This window comes from Melospiza melodia, chromosome 8 (genome assembly GCF_035770615.1).
Source record: "Melospiza melodia melodia isolate bMelMel2 chromosome 8, bMelMel2.pri, whole genome shotgun sequence".
Taxonomy (NCBI): domain Eukaryota; kingdom Metazoa; phylum Chordata; class Aves; order Passeriformes; family Passerellidae; genus Melospiza; species Melospiza melodia.
This window is the reverse complement of record NC_086201.1, coordinates 9,555,470-9,580,081: the sequence shown is the minus strand read 5'-3', so window position 1 is coordinate 9,580,081 and position 24,612 is coordinate 9,555,470. Positions and strand designations below refer to the sequence as shown.

The 24,612-nt window shown below is 47.5% G+C and overlaps 1 protein-coding gene across 43 annotated transcripts; it reads right to left on the bottom strand.

Moving 5' to 3' along the window:
- Positions 1-1,132: 1,132 nt before the first annotated feature.
- Positions 1,133-20,872, bottom strand: MUC13 (mucin 13, cell surface associated). 43 transcript variants are annotated; one of them, XM_063161692.1, is made up of 19 exons: positions 20,602-20,866; positions 18,043-18,099; positions 17,353-17,415; positions 16,565-16,627; positions 15,792-15,854; positions 15,008-15,070; positions 14,224-14,286; positions 13,447-13,509; positions 12,665-12,727; positions 11,892-11,954; positions 11,111-11,173; positions 10,333-10,395; positions 9,135-9,197; positions 8,358-8,420; positions 7,594-7,647; positions 5,412-5,531; positions 4,406-4,512; positions 2,749-2,807; positions 1,139-1,408 (listed from the first exon to the last, which is right to left on the bottom strand). In XM_063161692.1, exons 1-19 carry the CDS (start codon positions 20,657-20,659, stop codon positions 1,243-1,245), a joined length of 1,377 nt encoding a protein of 458 aa, XP_063017762.1. In that variant the 5' UTR covers positions 20,660-20,866; the 3' UTR covers positions 1,139-1,242. The 43 variants fall into 43 exon arrangements, with proteins under 43 accessions (XP_063017799.1, XP_063017797.1, XP_063017806.1 ...); XM_063161693.1 differs by having other exon boundaries at positions 1,141-1,408; positions 5,412-5,528; positions 20,602-20,863; XM_063161704.1 differs by lacking the exon at positions 15,792-15,854 and having other exon boundaries at positions 1,136-1,408; positions 20,602-20,869.
- Positions 20,873-24,612: the final 3,740 nt, after the last annotated feature.

Sequence of the window (24,612 nt, the reverse complement as noted above, 5' to 3'; positions counted from 1 at the left end):
AAACCAATTATTTAATAATTCTAAATAGAAAAAAAATGAAACTCCTTTTCTTGGGACATCAATATTTCAGACTGTCAGACCAGCCCTTTTTCCCTCCTTGCTCTTAATAGTTGTGGTCACATCTTCTGACCTTTTGTTTCTCAGCCTCCTTCAACTATCTCCAAACCTTCCTGGCTCCAGTCCATGAAAAGAGACATTCTTCCTGTAAGTTCATATTCTGAAAACTAACTTTTGGACTCACTTAAAAAAACAAAAACAAAAAAAAAAACCAAAAACAAAACAAAAAAAACCAAACAAAAAAAACCCAAACAAACAAAACCAAAAACCCTACAGAGAAAAATCATAACTGTTCTCCTAGTTTTTTCCACAGCCGAGCTGTGAGACCCAGATTCTATACAGTTCTAGACAGATATAAATGTTTATGGGCTTGCACTTATTTCATGAGCAGCATTAGTATCCTGGTTGCCCAGTGTGTTGCTCTTTAGATCCATGTCCTTGTGGTGGGAATGGTTTAAAGACCTCAGTGCATGGCATGCTGTAGAGGGATGTGACTGCACTGGTGCCTTGGGAGCTCCCAGTGGTTTTCTATTTCCTTCTCACAGCTGAGGATACAGTCACCTTCACACAACAAACTCAGGCTTTAAGCCATGAAATGGACTCTTTATTATTAGCTATGCCTTTTTAAAAAGCTGATTTCAAAACAGGAACTTAAAAAAAAAAAGAAAAAACATCCTTATTTTAATTTCAAACTCTTTCTCCCAGTATTATACCTTTAATAATGCAAGACTATTGGTTTACATCAACAAATGCCTTAGCTCATTAGCTAATCAGTGAGGCCTCATTTCAATTACCATGGCTTATTATGGGAGAAGTCTAAAGAGAGTTTCATCCTATTTTGCCAGTAAAATACTGGCTTATTCTCAGATGCATAATATATATCTGTATATATTTTATCCTGATTTTTCCCACTTCTTAACACTCAGCAGGTTAAAACCACCATGCCATTGCTTACCAGGGAAAAATATTTACCTTTTCTTCTTTACACAGGGAGTAGGAAGCCTTAATAAGACAAAAGAGATTAGCACTGAATTGTTGACTCATCGAAATTACCCGAGACTGAACATTCAGCTCCTTAAAATCAACAAGGCTTATGATTTGATGGGCTCCTATGCCCACAGAAATCTTCCAACCAGGTTTTAAAAATCTCTGTTTCTGCTGATTAGCTGCTTCCCTAGCAAGGAGTTACATACCCTGATAAGACGTGACAAAGGAGTGGCTATTGTTGATTGCAGCTCTTATTGCATCGCTAACTGTAGATTCATTTTGAACTGATTTGTCTGAGAACAGGTTTGTCACTGTTACATTCAGTCCTGGACCAGAATTTCTGTTTTCACTCTGGCTTAGACGTCTGAAAGGGACAGACAGGACCATTTTAAAGTCTCACACAATCCATATAGCAAGCTAGCAAAGCTACCTAGATGCAAGCTAGATGCAAAGATGAGAGAAAATCTGCCAAATCTCCCTCCCTCCCCCCATAAAGTAGGTAGTTGCCAAGAGACCTGAAAATGAGTGTAAGTCTTGCTCAGGAATACATTAACAGCCATCTTTCCAGTAGGTCCAGGTGTAAATAGGTAACTGCTGGATTTAATGATAACAGCACTGCTCCTTTGTGTGCTTTTGATACAGAACTAGCATTTTCTAGCTGGGTTAACCTCAAACCAGCTGCAATGTGGAGAACCTCATCTCTTAGACCCTAACTTCCATCAGCCTGTGGGTTTATCCAGGCGTGATGTGGAGGTGAGGATAATTCAGGGTGTGACCACCATGAATGCAGACAGGGCTGTTTGCCATGTAGAGGTATCTGTGCAGGCTACACACTACCTGGGTTGGGTTCAGCTCACGGCAACCTCCCTGGTGTGAGGTGGAGAGCAGCAGTGACTTCCCTGTTCTTCAGCTAAACCTCCTGCTGCCAGGATATGCACACAAATATCCCGCAGTGGCAGACTGCTGCATTCCTTGAGGTGTTTACTGTGCCCCACGTCACAGCTGCTCTGCTGGAAGTTACTGCCCCCACAGCTCTGTTAGGACAACATTCTGCTTAGCTGCTTAATCCCTGGGGTGCCCTGGAAGGGTTGACATTGTGTGCTAGCATGCCAGGTTTTGCTTCATAGGGGTTAGGAAACACAGAGGAGCTGGCAGAGCTCTGGGGTCAGTACCTTGTGACAGATGGGGATGGGGAAGAAGAGACATCTCACAAGGTCTGCCTAGACCAGCAAGGGAACTATGCCCACAGCTACACCACAACCCATTCAGCAGCATCTTTGCTCAACCTGCCATCAGGAGACACCAACAAATGCACAATAAAATACATTTGCTATGCCTTCTGTAACGAGGGTTTTTAAATTACGCTGGGACTCCAAGCTGGGTGGCACTCCCAATGGTCACAGGAACTCAGAGTTAACTGTTAGAATTTCAGACATGTCACATTTCACAGGGACTGCTAGCTACAGCACAGTGCTGCGTCCTACATGGTGCTAGCAGCAGGACATACAGTGTGGGGCTGCCTCAGCCTGCCCATTTCACAGAAACACTGGGGTAAAAATGGGGCCAGCATCCCTCCTTTATGGGGAAGCATTCTGAGCTGAACTCATCCCATATTTTTTATTGAATTGAGAACTTCACAGGAAACAGATTACAATGAGGTATGTGGAAGTATGTAGTATGCAAAAAACAAACCAGCAAACTTACTGAATTTTCTTGATGACAGTTTCTACATATCCTGATAGATTTTTGAAGGCCTCCTTAAACTATAAAAGAGAAAGAAATTGGAGTTCAAGGCAAGCAGACACATAGCCCAAATACATATGAACCACTGAGGCTTCAGCAATAAAGTTTTTATACAGAATATGCTACTATAGGCACAAATAAAGGAAGGTGATGTGTTATATCCACCAGGAAAGGCATTGCAGAAGAGGAACAGTGGGGTGGTGCTCTAGAATATGGATGGGAGTGTAGTGGAGGGATGGAGAATGAATGTCAGGCTGGGTTAGCTGGCTGAGAGCTACAGATATCCCTTTGCAAGCTCATTGCTTAGGAGGGTGTCTCAATAGCCCCAGTCTGAGTACAAGGAGAGGGAACAGGGAGAAGTTGACCCCCTCACAGATGGCACATGTCCCTGGGAGGGAGTGAAGTGGGATCATCAGGGTCAATCTTGTGGGAGGAAGCACTGATGAAAGCATTGGGAGCTCAACAGATCAGAAGAGACATCACTGCTTTCCCTCATGCCATGTGAAGGAGGGAACAACCAATGGAGGCAGAGGCCTTCAACTGCCACAAAAGCAGGAGGCACCGTGAGAAGAGGATAAGATGTCTGATTCAACTGGAATGAAAGATCAACTCTATCTCTTTCTTTGTAATAAAATTCAAATTATTTTCTATGCTATTTTCACTTTTGCACTCTATTGTGTATTTATTTTAGTTGACATATGATGCTCTTCTGTAGCCATATCAGGAAAAAAATGCTGGACAAAAAATTGAGAAACTTTTTTAACATTCTGGAGGAATAACTTTTGGTCACTTTCTGAGACAACATTAATAGTAAGCAATATAATAATATGCAGAAATTGATAACCATTTTTGATCATTCCTGTATAACATTGTGAATATTTTTTAATCAGATGTCTGGTAGAGTTGCATATATATTTTTCCTTACTGCCAGGCAGAGAAATAAGCAAGTCACTTGTTTCAACATGGCAGTATAAATTAAACTGATCATCTTTCGTATTTCTCCAGGAAATCTAATACCAAATATTATGTATAATCATAGAATTATAAAAAATGTGCAGTATCCATTTCACTAAAAACACTAAAATACTAATACTGGCAGACTTATGGAAGAGGGTTGTTATTTGGTATTTAGACACAGCTGGTTGGCCATTTGGAGAAGTTTGTGCTGTGTGGAGCCAGTAATTTTCTTTTTAAAAAAATTAAAGCTGTTCATTTTTACTCATACCACTGAGTATTATTGAGCCTTCAGCAAACAGCAGGGATCAGAAACTCAATAGGCTGGAAAACTTCACTCAGCCCCATTGTTTCTGGAGAAGGAATGGTCAAAGATGGAGAGCAATTTATATGAGAACTCCCCAGAACAGAAATGGTACTAAAAATGCAGATATTACTTCAGGGATTCCCTTCACTTCAGCAGGAGCCATGCATGGCTCATCTGAGGACAAAATTCAAGTCTTTTATAAATAGGTCTAAACTAATGTGAAGCATTCTTTGAAAGAAGCAGATCTCTTGTAGAGAGGAACTTTTCTAGGCCCCATATTAAAGAGAGTGTCCTCTCTGTCTACATGACATCTAAAATAGCTTTAAATATATGGGAGGAAAAACCATTGTCACTCACAAATGCTGATACATCGTTGTACAGTTCTTGATACTCTGTGGAATTTACAATTTCAAGATTTTTATTGTAAGATATGTTCACTACAATGGAGCATGGGTATACGTCCCCTGGAATGAGAACAGAGAGTGTAAATTAGAAAGCATTCAGGAAAGCTCAGTTTCACCTTAGAGTTCTCCAGCTTTTAGGGATGGGGAAATACAATGCAGAAAATAAATCAGTGCTATTTTTCATATACAGCAGGGATTAGCAAAGGACAAATCAACTCAGTCACAATGGGGGATATACTTTGGCTGCCAGGGTAGAAGGCAGGATCCTGGGCCCAAACAATCTGTCCTGTATATGAAACTGAGTAACATTAAACTGTCACGTGGCCTGAAGCTACAAGACTTTTTGCAAGGTGTTACAGAATTTGGTGAGAAAAAATGTATATCAAGTACTCCAAATTTGCAGCTATTAAGCAGCTAATGTGGTTCACTGTGGTTTACAGAGAAAGTAATTCAGAATCAACTTGCTTCTTAAGCCTCACAAGTAAATTTGAGAATCCTGCTTGCTGATCCTTAAATAAGAAGCCCTATTTTCCCACATGCTTGGCCTTCAGAAGCATTTCTAAGATGCATTTCCACAGGACTCTGATGAGTGTTTAGCAATGGGGAAAATCAATCCGGTTGTTCACAAGTTTGCTCTTTTTTAAATCATTGTCATTAATATCAATGTCAGGTTTACACTTGCATTTTTTTTCCTGCTTTTCACTCATTTTAATCTCCTGCACTCCTGACAGAGAATTCACCTTCTTTTCCTAGAACATTAACCTTCTTGGCTGTCACTGTTTTGCAAGATTGCAATCTAGGTCATTGTAGGAGTGGCTGCCTGCAAAGCAAGAAAGCACTCAGCAGTCACTTTCCCAGACTGATTTTGTTTTCAATTATAACATGACAACAAAGCTATATGGGAAGCAAAATCCACCTGAGCAGGTAACTAAAAGCATTGATGCCCTTCTGCAACTCACCTTTCTTACAATCCTCATTGCTGTAGAAGTATCCATATGGGCACAGGCAGGTGTAATTGCTATGTAAGGAAACACACGTAGCTAAACTTGTTCCACAAGGATCTCCAAGGCAGAAATCTGCTAATACCAAGATGAAACATATTGACATTAGGGTTTCTGTGAGTTTCTGCAATAGCTAGTTCATACATAAAGTCATTCATACATTGAGTAGTTCACATATACTTCTAGTAAGGGAATCTACCAGATATGTTTTAGAGAGTATAGATGCAATTGCAGAGCATACATCTGTATATCTGGCTTGTTTAATGTATAGTAACTGTTTTCCCCACACAATCCAGCAGGATATCACAGTGAGGACACAGAGTATGGCTGAAATTCATTATCTGTCACACTGAGCATTCAGAGTTCAACTCCACTTAACACAACTAAAACCAAATCAAAGAAAGAAGGGATACCAAGGCTTGCCAAAAGCAGTGACTGTTAGAAAAATACAGACTGCAATAGCCTGTGTATCTTTAATGGTGCACTGGTACACACTTGCCTTATAATGACAGTGTCATAGCACAGTCCTTTACTGCAGACACATCAATAAAATGAGAACTCCAAAGTGAATCATAATATATTTTCTCAGAGTAATTATATATATATTCTGTAAGGTTTTAAAGTATGCATTTTATATCTATATATAATTTAAGTGGTTAATAAGAAATTAAAATTTATATTTCTATACATCTTATATATAGGATGGAAATTACAGTTCTCTTTCAAGATATCAAATTCTGTTTTTCACCCTGCCTTGTTTTTTACGTTTCACTCCATAAGTACAGTCTCATGGATGAGACATTTTCTGTGAAATGGGGAAAAAATAGGAATTCTCATTCATACCCCAAAAAATAAAAACTAAAACACTCAATGAATTTTCACTTCCTAAAAGGTTCACTTCCAATTATTTTTTCCAGAGAACCTAATGAAGCCAAATTTTTTCCTGATGAAAAAGATCCCAAGCACAAAGCTACAACAATTGTGAACTCCTCCAAACACATTCCACTTGCAGCAAGGCCCCTCAGGGAAGAGTGGCAGGGAGATACAGCGTTGAATGAGGACATTTTGCCTACATTGGAAGGCCCTACTGGGACTGAAAAAGGTGGGGTATGGAGAGCTCCAGGACAGACAGATGCCCTGTCCCCCAGACACAGTTCCTGGCCCCAGCCCTATGCCAGGCTCTGCCCCAGCTCCCTCCCTGCCTGTGCTCCAGCAGCCTCAGGCACAGCTCCCTTCAGGGCCAGGTCACCTCTTTGCAGAGATTCTCTTGTATCCTTGCCTGCTGAAAGAGGCAAAGGCAAGGAGCACGAAAAAAGCAACCTCCACCAATTTTCCCCAACACATTCTCCCTGCAGCAAAGGCCAGCAGGAAAAGAGGAAAGAGAGAAGGATATTCATGGCCAGCAACTGGTCAGGTTTGTCTCTCCTGGAAAAGGAATATGGGAAACACAAGGCAGAGGAACTCCTTCCTGTCAGAAGGGGCTACAGAGCTCTCTGGGATTTGGTCACTCCAAGCTGTCCCAAGAAAATGCTGCATGAGCATATTTGCCTTTCAGCTGTAGGTGCTGAAGATGGTATCTCTGTTGCATCACGATCTGTTCAAATTACAGAATTATTACGTGAAGAACAGAAGACAAAAGACATGGCAGCACAGCCAAGAATTGTCTGTTCAAAAAGCATCAAGCTGAGAGTGGAGAACACCAGGCATGGCCTGCTCCGTGCTCCACAGCCATGGTCCCTGGTCTCTCCCTGCTGGGCTGTGCCCCACATCCCTCCCTGCCCATGCTCCAACAGCCTCAGGAACAGCTCCCTGCAGGGCCTTGGGCAACCCTTTACATGGAAACCCTGGTACCCTGCAATCCACCCACCGGCACAGGAGGCAACATCAACAGGCATGGAATGAACAACCTCCTCAAATGTCCCACCACACATTCCCCTTGCAGAATGACCAGCAGGGAAAGATGGAAGAGTGGAAGATTTTTCAAGGTCATGGTCTGAGTAACTTTGTCTCCCATGGGAAAAGAACTCAGAGAAACCCAGGCAGGGGAACTTCTCCCTGCTTGGAGAAATTCAGCGCTCCCTGGAACCTGGTTACTGCAAGCTGTCCCCAGAAGGGGAACCCTGAAAGCTTTTCTCCTCACCTGAAGATGGCACCACTGGTGGCTCAGTAGCTGTCTCATTATCAGTATTGTTTCCTGCAAAAGGGAAGAGAAGAGCCATGATAGCATTGCCTAGGATCTACTGCTCAAAAAGCCCTCAGAAATGCCATCTTCTTGCTCTCATAATCCTTCTTTCAAACCCGGCTCTTGGAACCCTCCTTAGCACATGTGCATTTCCCTTGGTGGCCTTTGGCACAGGCTCATGTGAGTGGTGGCTAGAGGCACAAAGTCTTTGCCAGAGCTGGGCCATCAGGATGTGAAGGTGACTCCGGGGATGCTGAACACATCCCTCCCCAGCATCAGGCTGGGAGTGGAGGATGACAGGCACAGTTTCCCTCGTGGTGCCCAGCCATGGCCCCTGGCCTCTCCCTGCTGGGCTGTGCCCCACATCCCTCCCTGCCCATGCTCCAGCAGCCACAGGAACAGCTCCCTGCAGGGCCAGGTCACCTCTTTACATGGAAGCCCATGTACCCGGCAATCCACCCAGCGGCACAGGAGGCAAAGGCACCAAGCATGGAATCAGCAGCCTGCCCTAATCTTCCCCAACTCATTTCCTTTACAACCAAGACCAGCAGGGACAGATGGAAGATTTTGCAAGATCACAGTCCGCATAACTTGTTCTCCAGTGGGAGAAGAGCTCAGAGAAACCCAGGCAGGGGAACTCCTCCCTGCTTGGGTGTCTTCAGTGCTCCCTGGAACCTGCAAGCTGTCCCTGGAAGGGGAAGCCTGAAAGCTTTTCTCCTTACCTGAAGGTTCTGTTGGTGGCACCACTGGTGGCTCAGTAGCTGTCTCATTATCAGTATTGTTTCCTGAAAAATGAAAGACAAGAGACATGGCAGCACTGCCTAGCATTGACGGCTCAAAAAGCCTTGATGAATTCTGTGGTCTTCCTCTCACACTCCTTCTCTCACACCCTACTCTTGGACTTCTCCTTACCAAATCTGCACTCCCTCACAGTGGCCTTGGGCCCAGCTCATGTGGCTGGAAGCCTGAGGCACAAAGACTTTCCCAAAGCTGCATGATCAGGATGGGGAGGTGACTCTGGGGATGCTGAGCACATCCCTCCCCAGCATCAGGCTGGGAGTCGAGGATGACGGGCACAATCTGCCGCTTTGTGCCCAGCCACGGCCCCTGGCCTCTCCCTGTGGGGCTGTTCCCCACTTCTCTCCCTGCCCATGCTCCAACAGCCTCAGGAACAACTCCCTGCAGGGCCTTGGGCACCCCTTTGAGAGCATCAGCTTCTACCCAGGCCTGTATTGACAGGCAAAGGCACCAAGCATGGAAAGAGCAGCCTGCTCTCATCTTCCCCCACACATTTGCTTTACAACAAGATCATCGTGGAAAGAGGGAAGAGTGGAAGACTTTTCAAGATCATGGTCTGGGTAGCTTTGCCTACAATGGGAGAACTCAAGAGAAACCCAGGCAGGGGAACTCCCCTCTCCTTGGGTATCTGCAGTGCTCCCTGGAACCTGCTTACTGCAAGCTGTCCCCAGAAGGGGAAGCCTGAAAGCTTTTCTCCTTACCTGAAGGTTCTGTTGGTGGCACCACTGGTGGCTTAGTAGCTGTCTCATTATCAGTACTGTTTCCTGAGAAATGAAAGACAAGAGACATGGCAGCACTGTCTAGCATTGATGGCTCAAAATGCCTTGGGGAATTGTGTTTCTCTCTCATAGTCCTTCTCTCACACCCTGCTCCTTGAGTCCTCCTTACCAGCAGCAGTTCTGTACCCTCCCTGCCTTTCCCAGCCAAGTGACAAATGCTGAGTTGTAGGCTCCCTGCAGCAGCACTGGCTCTCAGAACAGGCTCTGAGGCATCCCAGGCACGAGCACACAGCCTCTGCACTCAGCACTTCCAAAGCATCCTTTAAAACTCCTTCTGTTCTCTTCCAGAGCACTGGAAGGATGACTGCCTTTGCTAACACACACCCCTGTGCTCTAACAGATTCTGACAGCACAACTATTTCTATTCCTGGAATGCTTCTTCTGCTACATAGTCATCATCAGTGTCTAGGCCGATCATCCTGGGCACAGCCTGCACATCTACACTCCCCCATAGTAGTGTTGGGCACAGGTTCATGTGGCTGAAAGCCAGGGGCACAAAGTGTTTCCCAAAGCTTGGCCATCATGATGGGTAGGTGGGGTGCTGGCAGGAAGGATGAGCATGTGAAGCCCACCATGGAGGAAGAGCTGGGGGACAATGCCCCTCCTCAGGGTGAGCCAAGCAGGAGCTTTGGCCCTTCTGGCTGGGGCTCCCAAGCATCAGGCTGGAAGTGGAGGATGGCAGGCAAAGTCTGCCCCTTGGTGCCCAGCCACGGCCCCTCACCCTTCCTGGCTGGGCCATGCATCAGATCCCTCCCTGCCCAAGCCTCAACAGCCTCAGGAACAGCTCCCTGCAGGGCCTTGGGCACCTCTTTACATGGAAGCCCTTGTACCCCGCAATCCACCCAGCGACACAGGAGGCAAAGGCAACAAGCATGGAATCAGCAGCCTGCCCTAACGTTCCCCAACACAATTCCTTCAAAACAAAGACCAGCATAGAAAGATGGAAGAATGGAAGATTTTTCAAGATCATGGTCTAGATAACTTTATCCCCAGTGGGAGAAGAACTCTGAGAAGCCCAAGCAGGGGAGCCTTTCCCTGCTTGGCTATCTGCAGTGCTCCCTGGAACCTGGTTACTGCAAGCTGTCCCCAGAAGGGGAAGCCTGAAAGCTTTTCTCCTTACCTGAAGGTTCTGTTGGTGGCACCACTGGTGGCTCAGTAGCTGTCTCATTATCAGTATTGTTTCCTGGAAAATGAAAGACAAGAGACATGGCAGCACTGCCTAGCATTGACTCTTCAAAAAAATATTGGGCAATTCTGTCTACTTTCTCTCACAGATCTTTTCTCACACTCTACTCTTGGACTCCTCCATAGCACATCTGCACTCCCCCACAGCGGATTTGGCACAGGCTCATGTGGCTGGAAGCCAGAGGCACAAAGACTTTCCCAAAGCTGGATGATCAGGATGGGGAGGTGACTCTGGGGATGCTGAGCAAATCCCTCCCCAGCATCAGGCTGGGAGTCGAGGATGACGGGTACAGTCTGCCCCTTCGTGCCCAGCCACGGCCCCTGGCCTCTCCCTGTGGGGCTGTGCCTCACATCCCTCCGTGTCAAAGCTCCAGCAGCCTCAGGAACAGCTCCCTGCAGGGCCTTGGGCACCCCTTTGAGAGCATCAGCTTCTACCCAGGCCTGGTGCGACATGCAAAGGCACCAAGCATGGAAAGAGCATCCTGCTCTCATCTTCCCCCACACATTTGCTTTACAACAAGATCATCGTGGAAAGAGGGAAGAGTGGAAGACTTTTCAAGATCATGGTCTGGGTAGCTTTGCCTACAATGGGAGAACTCAAGAGAAACCCAGGCAGGGGAACTCCCCTCTCCTTGGGTATCTGCAGTGCTCCCTGGAACCTGCTTACTGCAAGCTGTCCCCAGAAGGGGAAGACTGAAAGATTTTCTCCTTACCTGAAGGTTCTGTTGGTGGCACCACTGGTGGCTCAGTAGCTGTCTCATTATCAGTATTGTTTCCTGAAAAATGAAAGACAAGAGACATGGCAGCACTGCCTAGCACTGACGGCTCAAAAAGCCTTGATGAATTCTCTGCTCTTTCTCTCATAGTCCTTCTCTCAAACCCGGCTCTGGGACTCCATCTTACCACATCTGCAATCTCCCAGGCTGGCATTTGGCACAGGTTCGGGTGGCTGGAAGCCAGAGGCACAAAGTCGTTCCCAAAGCTGGGCCATCGTGATGTGGACGTAATGCTGGGGATGCTGAGCACATCCCTTCCCAACATCAGGATGGGAGTGCAGGATGACGGGCACAGTCTGCCCCATGGTGCCCAGCCATGGCCCCTGGCCTCTCCCTGCTGGGCTGTGCCCCACATCCCTCCCTGCCAAAGCTCCAACACCCTCAGGAACAGCTCCCTGCAGGGCCTTGGGCACCTCTTTACATGGAAGCCCATGTACCCGGCAATCCACCCAGCGGCACAGGAGGCAAAGGCACCAAGCATGGAATCAGCAGCCTGCCCTAACCTTCCGCAACTCATTTCCTCTACAACCAAACCAGCAAGGAAAAATGGAAGAGAAGAACATATACACAACCAGCATCTGAATAACTTTGTCTCACATGGGAAAAGAATTCAGAGAAACCCAGGCAGGGGAACTCCTCCCTGCTTGGGTATCTGCACTGCTCCCTGGAACCTGCAAGTTTTCCCCGGAGGGGGAAGCCTGAAAGCTTTCCTCCTTACCTGAAGCTTCTGTTGGTGGCACCACTGGTGGCTCAGTAGCTGTCTCATTATCAGTACTGTTTCCTGAAAAATGAAAGAGAAGAGACATGGCACCACTGCCTAGCATTGACGGCTCAAAAAGCCTTGATGAATTCTGTGGTCTTCCTCTCACACTCCTTCTCTCACACCCTACTCTTGGACTTCTCCTTACCAGATCTGCACTCCCTCACAGTGGCCTTCCAGCTCATGTGGCTGGAAGCCAGAGGCACAAAGACTTTCCCAAAGCTGAATGATCAGGATGGGGAGGTGACTCTAGGGATGCTGAGCACATCCCTCCCCAGCATCAGGCTGGGAGTCGAGGATGACGGGCACAATCTGCCCCTTCGTGCCCAGCCACGGCCCCTGGCCTCTCCCTGTGGGGCTGTTCCCCACTTCTCTCCCTGCCCATGCTCCAACAGCCTCAGGAACAACTCCCTGCAGGGCCTTGGGCAACCCTTTGAGAGGATCACCTTCTACCCAGGCCTGTATTGACAGGCAAAGGCACCAAGCATGGAAAGAGCAGCCTGCTCTCATCTTCCCCCACACATTTGCTTTACAAGGAGATCAGCGTGGAAAGAGGGAAGAGTGGAAGACTTTTCAAGATCATGGTCTGGGTAGCTTTGCCTACAATGGGAGAACTCAAGAGAAACCCAGCCAGGGGAACTCCCCACTCCTTGGGTATCTGCAGTGCTCACTGGAACCTGGTTACTGCAAGCTGTCCCCAGAAGGGGAAGCTTGAAAGCTTTCCTCCTTACCTGAAGGTTCTGTTGGTGGCACCACTGGTGGCTCAGTAGCTGTCTCGTTATCAGTATTGTTTCCTGAAAAATGAAAGACAAGAGACATGGCAGCACTGCCTAGCATCGACTCTCCAAAAAGCCTTGATGAATTCTCTGCTCTTTCTCTCATAGTCCTTCTCTCACACCCTGCTCTTGGAGTCCTTCTTTCCACATCTGCAATCTCCCAGGCTGGCATTTGGCACAGGTTCGGGTGGCTGGAAGCCAGAGGCACAGTCTTTCCCAAAGCTGGGCCATCGTGATGGGGACGTAATGCTGGGGATGCTGAGCACATCCCTTCCCAACATCAGGCTGGGAGTGGAGGGTGATGGGCACAGTCTGCCCCTTGGTACACAGCCATGGCCCCTGGTCTCTCCCTGCTGGGCTGTGCCCCACATCCCTCCCTGCCAAAGCTCCAACACCCTCAGGAACAGCTCCCTGCAGGGCCTTGGGCACCCTTTTGCATGGAAGCCCTTGTACCCCACAATCCATGCCCTCCGACACAGGAGGCAAAGGCACTAAGCATGGAAGGAGCAGCCTGGCCTAATCTTCCCCAACTCATTTCCTTTACAAACAAGACCAGCAAGGAAAAATGGAAGGGAAGAACTTATACACAACCAGCATCTGGATAACTTTGTCTCACACGGGAGAAGAATTCAGAGAAACCCAGGCAGGGGAAATCGCCTCTCCTTGGGTATCTGCAGTGCTCACTGGAACCTGCAAGCTGTCCCTGGAAGGGGAAGCCTGAAAGCTTTCCTCCTTACCTGAAGGTTCTGTTGGTGGCACCTCTGGTGGCTCAGTAGCTGTCTCATTATCAGTATTGTTTCCTGAAAAATGAAAGACAAGAGACATGGCAGCACTGCCTAGCATTGACGGCTCAAAAAGCCTTGATGAATTCTGTGGTCTTCCTCTCACACTCCTTCTCTCACACCCTACTCTTGGACTTCTCCTTACCAGATCTGCACTCCCTCACAGTGGCCTTGGGCCCAGCTCATGTGGCTGGAAGCCTGAGGCACAAAGACTTTCCCAAAGCTGAATGATCAGGATGGGGAGGTGACTCTAGGGATGCTGAGCACATCCCTCCCCAGCATCAGGCTGGGAGTCGAGGATGACAGGCACAATCTGCCCCTTCGTGCCCAGCCACGGCCCCTGGCCTCTCCCTGTGGGGCTGTGCCTCACATCCCTCCGTGTCAAAGCTCCAGCAGCCTCAGGAACAGCTCCCTGCAGGGCCTTGGGCACCCCTTTGAGAGCATCAGCTTCTACCCAGGCCTGGTGCGACATGCAAAGGCACCAAGCATGGAAAGAGCATCCTGCTCTCATCTTCCCCCACACATTTGCTTTACAACAAGATCATCGTGGAAAGAGGGAAGAGTGGAAGACTTTTCAAGATCATGGTCTGGGTAGCTTTGCCTACAATGGGAGAACTCAAGAGAAACCCAGGCAGGGGAACTCCCCTCTCCTTGGGTATCTGCAGTGCTCCCTGGAACCTGCTTACTGCAAGCTGTCCCCAGAAGGGGAAGACTGAAAGATTTTCTCCTTACCTGAAGGTTCTGTTGGTGGCACCACTGGTGGCTCAGTAGCTGTCTCATTATCAGTATTGTTTCCTGAAAAATGAAAGACAAGAGACATGGCAGCACTGCCTAGCACTGACGGCTCAAAAAGCCTTGATGAATTCTCTGCTCTTTCTCTCATAGTCCTTCTCTCAAACCCGGCTCTGGGACTCCATCTTACCACATCTGCAATCTCCCAGGCTGGCATTTGGCACAGGTTCGGGTGGCTGGAAGCCAGAGGCACAAAGTCGTTCCCAAAGGTGGGCCATCGTGATGGGGACGTAATGCTGGGGATGCTGAGTACATCCCTTCCCAACATCAGGCTGGGAGTGGAGGGTGATGGGCACAGTCTGCCCCTTGGTACACAGCCATGGCCCCTGGTCTCTCCCTGCTGGGCTGTGCCCCACATCCCTCCCTGCCAAAGCTCCAACACCCTCAGGAACAGCTCCCTGCATGGCCTTTGGCACCCTTTTGCATGGAAGCCCTTGTACCCCACAATCCATGCCGTCCGACACAGGAGGCAAAGGCACCAAGCATGGAAGGAGCAGCCTGGCCTAATCTTCCCCAACTCATTTCCTTTACAAACAAGACCAGCAAGGAAAAATGGAAGGGAAGAACTTATACACAACCAGCATCTGGATAACTTTGTCTCACACGGGAGAAGAATTCAGAGAAACCCAGGCAGGGGAACTCCCCTCTCCTTGGGTATCTGCAGTGCTCACTGGAACCTGCAAGCTGTCCCCGGAAGGGGAAGCCTGAAAGCTTTTCTCCTTACCTGAAGGTTCTGTTGGTGGCACCACTGGTGGCTCAGTAGCTGTCTCGTTATCAGTATTGTTTCCTGAAAAATGAAAGACAAGAGACATGGCAGCACTGCCTAGCATTGACGGCTCAAAAAGCCTTGATGAATTCTCTGCTCTTTCTCTCATAGTCCTTCTCTCAAACCCGGCTCTGGGACTCCATCTTACCACATCTGCAATCTCCCATGTTGGCATTTGGCACAGGTTCGGGTGGCTGGAAGCCAGAGGCACAAAGTCTTTCCCAAAGCTGGGCCATCGTGATGGGGACGTAATGCTGGGGATGCTGAGCACATCCCTTCCCAACATCAGGATGGGAGTGCTGGATGACGGGTACAGTCTGCCCCATGGTGCCCAGCCATGGCCCCTGGCCTCTCCCTGCTGGGCTGTGCCCCACATCCCTCCCTGCCAAAGCTCCAACACCCTCAGGAACAGCTCCCTGCATGGCCTTGGGCACCTCTTTACATGGAAGCCCTTGTTCCCCACAATCCATGCCCTCCGACACAGGAGGCAAAGGCACCAAGCATGGAAGGAGCAGCCTGGCCTAATCTTCCCCAACTCATTTCCTTTACAAACAAGACCAGCAAGGAAAAATGGAAGGGAAGAACTTATACACAACCAGCATCTGGATAACTTTGTCTCACACGGGAGAAGAATTCAGAGAAACCCAGGCAGGGGAACTCCTCCCTGCTTGGGTATCTGCAGTGCTCCTGGGACCCTGCAAGCTGTCCCTGGAAGGGGAAGCCTGAAAGCTTTTCTCCTTACCTGAAGGTTCTGTTGGTGGCACCTCTGGTGGCTCAGTAGCTGTCTCATTATCAGTATTGTTTCCTGAAAAATGAAAGACAAGAGACATGGCAGCACTGGCTAGCATTGACGGCTGAAAAAGCCTTGATGAATTCTGTGGTATTCCTCTCACACTCCTTCTCTCACACCCTACTCTTGGACTTCTCCTTACCAGATCTGCACTCCCTCACAGTGGCCTTGGACCCAGCTCATGTGGCTGGAAGCCTGAGGCACAAAGACTTTCCCGAAGCTGAATGATCAGGATGGGGAGGTGACTCTGGGGATGCTGAGCACATCCCTCCCCAGCATCAGGCTGGGAGTCGAGGATGACGGGTACAGTCTGCCCCTTCGTGCCCAGCCATGGCCCCTGGCCTCTCCCTGCTGGGCTGTGCCCCACATCCCTCCCTGCCCATGCTCCAGCAGCCACAGGAACTGCTCCCTGCAGGGCCAGGTCACCTCTTTGCATGGAAGCCCTTGTACCCGGCAATCCACCCAGCGGCACAGGAGGCAAAGGCACCAAGCATGGAATCAGCAGCCTGCCCTAATCTTCCCCTACACATTTCCTTTACAACCAAGACCAGCAGGGACAGATGGAAGATTTTTCAAGATCATGGTCCCCGTAACTTGTTCTCCAGTGGGAGAAGAGCTCAGAGAAACCCAGGCAGGGGAACTCCTCCCTGCTTGGGTGTCTTCAGTGCTCCCTGGAACCTGCAAGCTGTCCCTGGAAGGGGAAGCCTGAAAGATTTTCTCCTTACCTGAAGGTTCTGTTGGTGGCACCACTGGTGGCTCAGTAGCTGTCTCATTATCAGTATTGTTTCCTGAAAAATGAAAGACAAGAGACATGGCAGCACTGCCTAGCATTGACGGCTCAAAAAGCCTTGATGAATTCTGTGGTCTTCCTCTCACACTCCTTCTCTCACACTCTACTCTTGGACTCCTCCTGACCTCATCTGTACTCCCTCACAGCGGATTTGGCACAGGCTCATGTGGGTAGAAGCCAGAGGCACAAAGACTTTCCCAAAGCTGGATGATCAGGATGGGGAGGTGACTCTGTGGAGGCTGAGCACATCCATCCCCAGTATCAGGCTGAGTGGTAGCTGACAGGCACAGTCTCCCCCTTGGTACACAGCCTTGGCCCCTGGTCTCTCCCTGCTGGGCTGTGCCCCACATCCCTCCCTGCCCATGCTCCAACAGCCTCAGGAACAGCTCCCTGCAGGGCCTGCTAACAGGCTGTCCCGGGCCTTCTCTTTGCATGGATCACCTTGTACCCAGGCCTGGTGCAATAGGCAAAGGCAACAAGCATGGAAAGAGTAGCCTGCCCTAATCTTCCCCAACATATTTGCTTTACAACAAAGACCAGCAGGGGAAGATGGAAGAGTGGAAGTTAGTCACAGCCAGGATCTGGGTAACTTTGTATGCAGTGTGAGAAGAACTCAGAGAAACCCAGGCAGGGGAGCTCCTCCCTGCTTGGGTATCTGCTCCCTGGAACCTGGTTACTGCAAGCTGCCTGCAGAAGGGGAAGCCTGAAGGCTTTTCTCCTTACCTGGAGGTTCTGTGGTTGGCACCACTGGTGGGTCACCATCTGGTCCATCATCAGTACCTTTTTCTGAAGAAGAGAAGAGACATGGCAGCACGGCCTAGCATTCTCTGTTGAAAAAGCCTTGGGTAATTCTGTGCGTGTAGGACAAGAGCTGAGCAGCTAAATGCCGTGGATCTTTTTGAGGCTGAGCAGTCAAATTCCTGAGAGGCTTGCCCAGCATCTTGGCTCTCCCTGGCTGAGGTGCCTGTGTCACCTGGTGTGTCCTTGGCCCCCTTGTCCCCTAAGGGCTGTGCTTGTACACAAGGCCCTCACACAATGCCGTGTCTTCTGCTTTATGGCCACTGCTGTGTCAGCCAAAGCTGTCACTTCCAGGGCAACCAGCCTCAGTCATCCTTGCAGGATCTGGTCGCAGGATTCCCCTGGGCATCTCTACAAGGATCCCCCTCTATCCAGGCCTGATGCAGGAGGTAAAGGCGCCGAGCACAGAAAGAGCCGCCTCCTCAACCCTTCCCCAGTGCTTCCCCCTTGCAGCAAAGAACAGCAGGGAAAGATAGACTTGTGGAGGGTATTCACAGCCTTGGTCTGGGTGCATCTGTCTACCTGGGGAGAGGAGTTCAGGGAAACTTCTGTGGGGGCTGCTGAGCTCCCTGGGACTGTTCCCAGAAGGGGCTGTCTGAGGGCTTTGCTCCTTACCTGTAGTTGTTGAGCTTGGTGTCACTGTTGTGGCAGCAGGTGTTTCAGCAGAGGCTTCTGATGGAGGGAAAAGAAAGGAGATGGCAGCACTAGGGAACTCTTTGTACACAGGACAATTGTTGAGTAAACAGGTCTGGGAGGAGCTGTGTGTGTGGCTGAGCAGCCACACCTCTGGGGCAGCCTTACCCTGCCTTTTGTCAGCCCCAGGCCTCGAGCTGTGCTGGAACAGATTCCTGTGGACATGGACAGCAGGCTATTTCTATTCCAGGAATGCTCCTTCCGCTACAGCATATCTGGAGTATCAAGACCTTCTTTCCCTGGACTACAGCTCTATGCATTTCTCTTCTATTCCTTTCCTGTCGTCATTATTTCTGAATAAAGGGAACCCTGCGTGATACCAGCCAACTGGTGAAAATACTTCCTCAAACTTTGGTTTCAGCCTTTGTTATTGCTTTTATTTTTCCAAAATATTCTAGTTGTTTAAGTTGTTGGGTGTTTCTTTATTTAACCTGTGTCATTCTCAACTCTTGATAAAAGGAATGAGTTTGGGTTTGAGGGGTTTGTTTTGTTTTTCATAGATGTAGGAAGGATAAACCAACCTTGCTGATAAATGTGTAATACTGAAAAATGGCCAGTTTGCATAATGTAATCTAACTGTAATCTGAATTACTTAATTATTATTATTAACTATTATTAAATAATCATTAATTTACAAGTTAAGAATAAACTTATTTACTCCGCATGAATGCTGCTGCAAGCATAATTTTATCTAAAGCATTAAAATCATACAGCTGAAAGACGAACATATTTGTGGCTAAAATCTGTGTCAGTATCACAGTCTGCACATCTCAGCAGACATTTGAAAAATAGACCCCACTTTTCTAGAGCTTTATAGAGCTTTAAAAATCCTAAGTGAGGAAAATCTTCTACAGTTTTTTTCTGATTGAAAACGCATCTCACATAGAAAAGGCACATGCAAAAGACAAGCAATCCATTAGCCTCCTCTAGGTGAAGGGGAGCATGAGCAATTGTGGCAGTTCCCTGCCAGGTCTCTTGCCCCCACTGGTCACTGAGTTCTATAAACAGCATTATTGTTCCCCAGTTAGTATAAATCAGTATTTTTCCTACAACTGTGATTATTTGAATCTCTGCTGGCCACAGGCAATGGATGTTGGGATGGCAACTTGTTACAGAGGTGGCTTTTTTTACAGCTGCTAGAGCTGGGAGGCTCTGGCTAGCCATCATCCAGGAGTACCCTTTGGACTCAGGAAGAACAGCATCCATGGTGTCAGCGGAGTGCATGAGCTGCAACTGAACCTTCTGGATGGACAAAGGTGGCTAATTTATGGCTCTGTTTGCCTAGATCTAAGCTTCTATGTATGGAAACAGGATGTGTTAACGGGCTTGGGCATTACCACTGTGATAAAGAAATGGATGTTACCACCAAGGATATACAACAGCAGAGACATCTGGCTGCTGAGCAGGGCAGGGCCTTTGCCAGTACTATTCAAATGGACACGTCCTGCAAAGCTTTTGCAATGTTTGCTTAGAATGAAAAAGGTTTCTGGGCAGATCTATCCTAATGCAAAGTCAGATCAAGTGAAAAATGGGTGTTGCGTTCAGCAAGTCTTGGCACAAGAATGTTCACATCTTGCTATTGCCTACAAGCCTCCAACCAGGAAACCAACCAACAGACAATCTTGAAGACTTCTATGTTTATGATTTACAGCTGAAAATTGGTCTGTAGCACACTGTGGATGTTGCTGGAAATACATCTGTTCATTCACAGTAGGCAACAGAGACCCACAACCATCTGCCACCAGTTGCAAGTTTAACAGGTCTTAATTCGGCTGATATCTCTGCAATTTTATCTTTGTATTAGCTAGGAATTCCTGTACTCTCACAGCTTCAAGCTGCTGCAAAACTCTTCATAGAGATGCTTTACTTCTGCTAATTCTTCATCCCCTCATACCTCTCACCGAGTATCAGGAAAAGGCAGGTTTAGCTATAGGCTATGGCCCACAACTACCAACTTTGGCACAACGCCAGAAAATGTACTAAATGGCTTAAGGAATGACACCTTTAGTTTGAACAGACTATGGTGCAACCCCCTTGAAAGCTGGTGGTGATGTTTCCATTAATTTATTTCAAAAGGAAAGAACAAAAGCTCAGTGAGCCCGCTCAGAGGGAGCTGCTTTCCAGACTGGTTGGTTAAGGAGCCTCTGGCCAACAGGTACTGGGGTGGAACACTTGCACCTTTTGTTATGACTGTAACAGAGCTTGAATTACCTGGGTTTAGTATGAAAGTCCTGAAAACTGCTCTTGGAATAGGCTGAATTAGGTTAATCATAAGCACCAGTGATTTTCCATTGTTCTGCTAACAAGGAAAGCCGTTGGCTTACAGTGACATCTTTCATCATTAATTAATCAAAATCTAGACATGCTGAATTGTGTATCACAACTGGCTTCTCAACAGCTGCTGAAAGCACTAGAAAATCCATTCACTGCCACACAATAGCTGCCTTGATAAATCACAAAACAGAAGATAGTGGTTCTTACCTTTCAAAAGGCTCAGCACCAGGCCGAGGCACACAGCGAAGAACACAGAGCGTCTCATTGCCACTTGTGGTGCTGCTGCCACTCGCTGCTAAGCCCCAGAGAAAGTGCCTTTCTCTCCTGGCGTCAGCTCATTTAAGGGCCCAGCCACAGGTAAAGAGCTCAGCCCTGAGCTGACGTCATGGTGGCAAAGTGGCAAACGATAAATTCAAGCAGTGTTTTTCTTCCTCCTCAGGCTGGGAGGAGATTTCTGGACCTGCAGCGTTCTTCTTTTAAGTCATAAATACTTGAGATCTGTTGATACAAGGAAGTTACTGCTAAATAAGCTGACATGGGAACTGACAGTGCACCAGCTATCCCCTGCCAGCTTTCCATACCAACACCTTCCACGCAAATTAAATGAAGAGCACAGTATAATCTGTTCTTAAAGGGGAAGAGGTGACCCCGTCCCAAGCTATGCTAATTAAGCACTTGGAAAAGAATACCTGGGATCCACATGTTCACTTCCTGTGCAATAAATTACCAGTACAGACAAGCTTCATGCCACAAATTCCAATTATTTTTTTCCTATGAGCAAAATCTTATGCTAAAGCACTTCTTACTGCTTAACAGGTTAAATAGAAAGAGAAAACACCTGCACCTTTGACATCAAAGAAACAGGACTGACATTGGCCCTTCTGGCAGTGATCATGGCTGTTTTGTTTGCTGCCCTCTTATGTGTGTTGCAGGCTCACTAAAGTGGTGAGTGAAAAGGAGCAGCAGGCAGGACAGCCAGCAGGTCTTTTTGTCTTTATCTGAGTGGCAACCTCCCTTGCTTGAGGTAAAGTGTATTTCTGCCAGAGAGACATTTGCAACCAGGGAATGTCAGGCTGGAGCAGAAATCCTGCAGCAGATCTAGAAATGACAAAAAGCCCAGAAAGGTGTTAAGCAGGTAACCCTGCTGTGATGTGTGGAAAATAGGTTGGAGACTGAGACTTATGAACATTGGACTCTAGGAAGCTTCTGAAATGGCCAGTGAGAGACCAAGATGGGAAAAAAGGTCTCTGTGGGCTGGAGTTGGTTATCCCAAAGTCTCTTACTTCCAGCTGCCTCCCCTGCCCAAGTTTTCCAGTGCTTGTTCTGCTTTGTGCTCCAGTAAAATGCACTGCTTGAGGTCAGCTGGGCCAGATCAGTGATTTTCAGTTCCTCCTTTTCAGGCAAAGGTGTAATTTCTCTCATTTTGAAGGTCTGAGTGACTCTGTAGCCTGCCATAACTGCCAGTAAAGTCTTTCTCTGAAGTAAACACAGGTTATGCCATCATTACCAGACAAAAGAAGGACAAACAACCTACCAGTGTATTATCCTCTGCAATGCCACTTCTAATGGTTATGGTCCTGGTCTCCTCTGGCAGACCCCACTGCCAGCAACACAGGCGGGTTATGAACACACTACTGAATGCCACGTAACAGCTCCGTGTAGTAAATGCCTCTCCCTTTGTCTGCTTTTGTTTGATTTTCTGTTTTAAGAACAAGAAATGCAGTCTTGGGTAATCTCCTTGAATGAAGGAGGGTGAGAGAGACCAGAAGTATTACTCAAAGTCATTCCTGAGCTTAGGGCTGTCTTAAACTTTTAACTTGCACTGAACCAGGAAGCACTGCTGGCTTACCGACAGCAAAAATGGTTGTGTGCCTCTGCTGGCACAAGGAATGAGCAGCCTTGTCCCTCTGTGAACCTGCTCAGGATGCTGAGCCTGAAATGTGGGGGGTTTGCCTGTGCCTTCCTTTGTATCTCTGTCCCTGAAGTCCCTCCAGTGTGACCTGCTCCCCACACCTACCCCCAATCCACAGTGACCCCCTGGCAGCCCCCTCTCCCTCTGTCAGCTCCTTCAGGCCATGCTGGATTCAGCTCCTGCCCTGCTGCTGCTCCCTCCCATGCCCATTGCCCCTCAGATCACTCAATTCCTCCAGGCCCCTCCTTCAAAGTGCTTTGCCAGGAAGCTGACAGAATAAGAGAAGGAAATGCCTGGGAAATGTTTGGCCCCAGTGCCCTGTGCATACCTGCTTGGCCAGTGTCCAGCCTCCACCTCAGGCCACCACCACCCTCCCAGCCTCAGGGACATCCAAAAACGAATCCCAAAGTCTTGTCAGAATAACAAATTTCAGTGCTGTGAGCCCCAGAGCCCAGCAGGTGCTTCAGGTGGGAGTGGGTGTGCAGAGGAGGACAAACCTGGCTGTTGGAGAGTGGCACAGCTTTGTGTCACCCATCCTCTGGCAATGTCCATCTCCCAGATTACACTCTGATTTTCCAATGCTGCCTCAAGGTGCAGCCAGATTAATCCAGGTCTCAAAATCTCCCTGTTGGCTGTAAGGAAGTGCATGGGACCAAAAGAACTTCTCAGGGCACTACAGAAAATGAGGGCCAGGTCTTCAGCAGGTGTAAATGGTGCAGCTTTTCTGCCTACACTAGAGACTAGTGGCTGAGTGTGCAGTCCTGCACATTAGAACTGTTCTCTACAGTGAATGCACATCAGGAACTGGTGTGTTACCTATATTTCTAAACTTTACTTCCATTCCTGGCTGGTTGTTTATGTTTATTACGATCACAGTTTAGGCAGTGTGAGTCATTTGCAATGCAAAAGGCCCCAGTTCCTCCAGGAAGCAATGCCCTGAACAGACACAGATCATCAGGGACTAGCAGTTTTCATCTCTGCCTGCCCTTCCCTGCCCATTTGTGACACACCAGTGGTCACAACAGGCTCTCTCCAGGAAGGAGGGTGAAAGGCTCTATGTGCCCTATTGCTTGGTGATTTGTGGGGAAATTAATTATATATTATAAATCAAAGATATGGTGGCTTAGAAGAACAGACACAGAGAATTAACCAAAGAGGAGAACTGATAGCAGTGAAACTGCACTTAATAATTAAGTCATTAAGAACACAGTAGGCACAATAAAAAGTTGACTGTTAGTCCAGACAGACTCACACAGCCACAGGAATTGTGATGTCCCGCAAGGAACTACAGAGAAAACTTCCTTTGCAGAAATAACCCAATAACTTTCCAGAGGCTGAAAAATCAAACTGTTGTGTGTCAAAACTCAGATATGCCAATCAAGAACACTGAACAATTATTATGGAATAAACAAATATGCTATGTTTAGTAACAGTAGCTGCTCTATTGTCAATACTTTTTTATGGCAGGAAAAAGAAATACCAAAAGTAAAGGGCCTTATCTATCTATTTAAAAGTGCATGTAATCAAGAGGCAATCATGTTGTCAGAAGAAAAGGTAGGGAAAATTATTTTACAGCTCTTTATGTGCACTAGCTCAATACTTTTTTCCTGCACATTTTTTCAATCCTTTTTCTTACTAGATTCATCTATATTTTGTTATTTCATGTAAATTTGCCTCCTCCACTATATATGACATATATAAGTAGAAATATATGTTTTAATTAGCTAAAAGTTTAAAAAAAGCTTCAGAAGTCTATATCAAAGCTTTAGCTACGGATACAGATTCACATATAATCTGGGGAAGCAGATGCTCTTTAACTCCTTTTCAGGTGGTTCCCAAGAGTTTGAGGGCATTCAGTAATCTCAGAGGCACTGACATGCAAATCTGGAGTGGGCAGGGCTGTTAAATCATGTCCTTCTCCACAACCACAAAGACCTTTTACTTAGTCCCATGGAAATGTTGTGACCTGTGGTTTTACACTGCCAATTTCCTAACAGATACCAACCTCACACAGAAAGTAGAATAATATGAGACAGTCATGGTAAGTGGTCTCTTACCATGGGGTGAGGTGCTATCTGTGGGTGTGTGTCTCTTTTCATGGCTACTGGGAGAGCCAGATCATGTGTTCAAACTGGTCACCTAAATTTTCATAGAACAGATGAATCCCACCTTAGTCCCATCTGATTTCTGTCACAGTTGTACTGCTCTGGAGCAACACTGAAAAAATTGTCCCAAATGAACCTACCTGCCATTGCTCCAGATGCTGTTCCAAGCCATGCCTCTTCTCAGCAGCCTGAGTGTTCCTC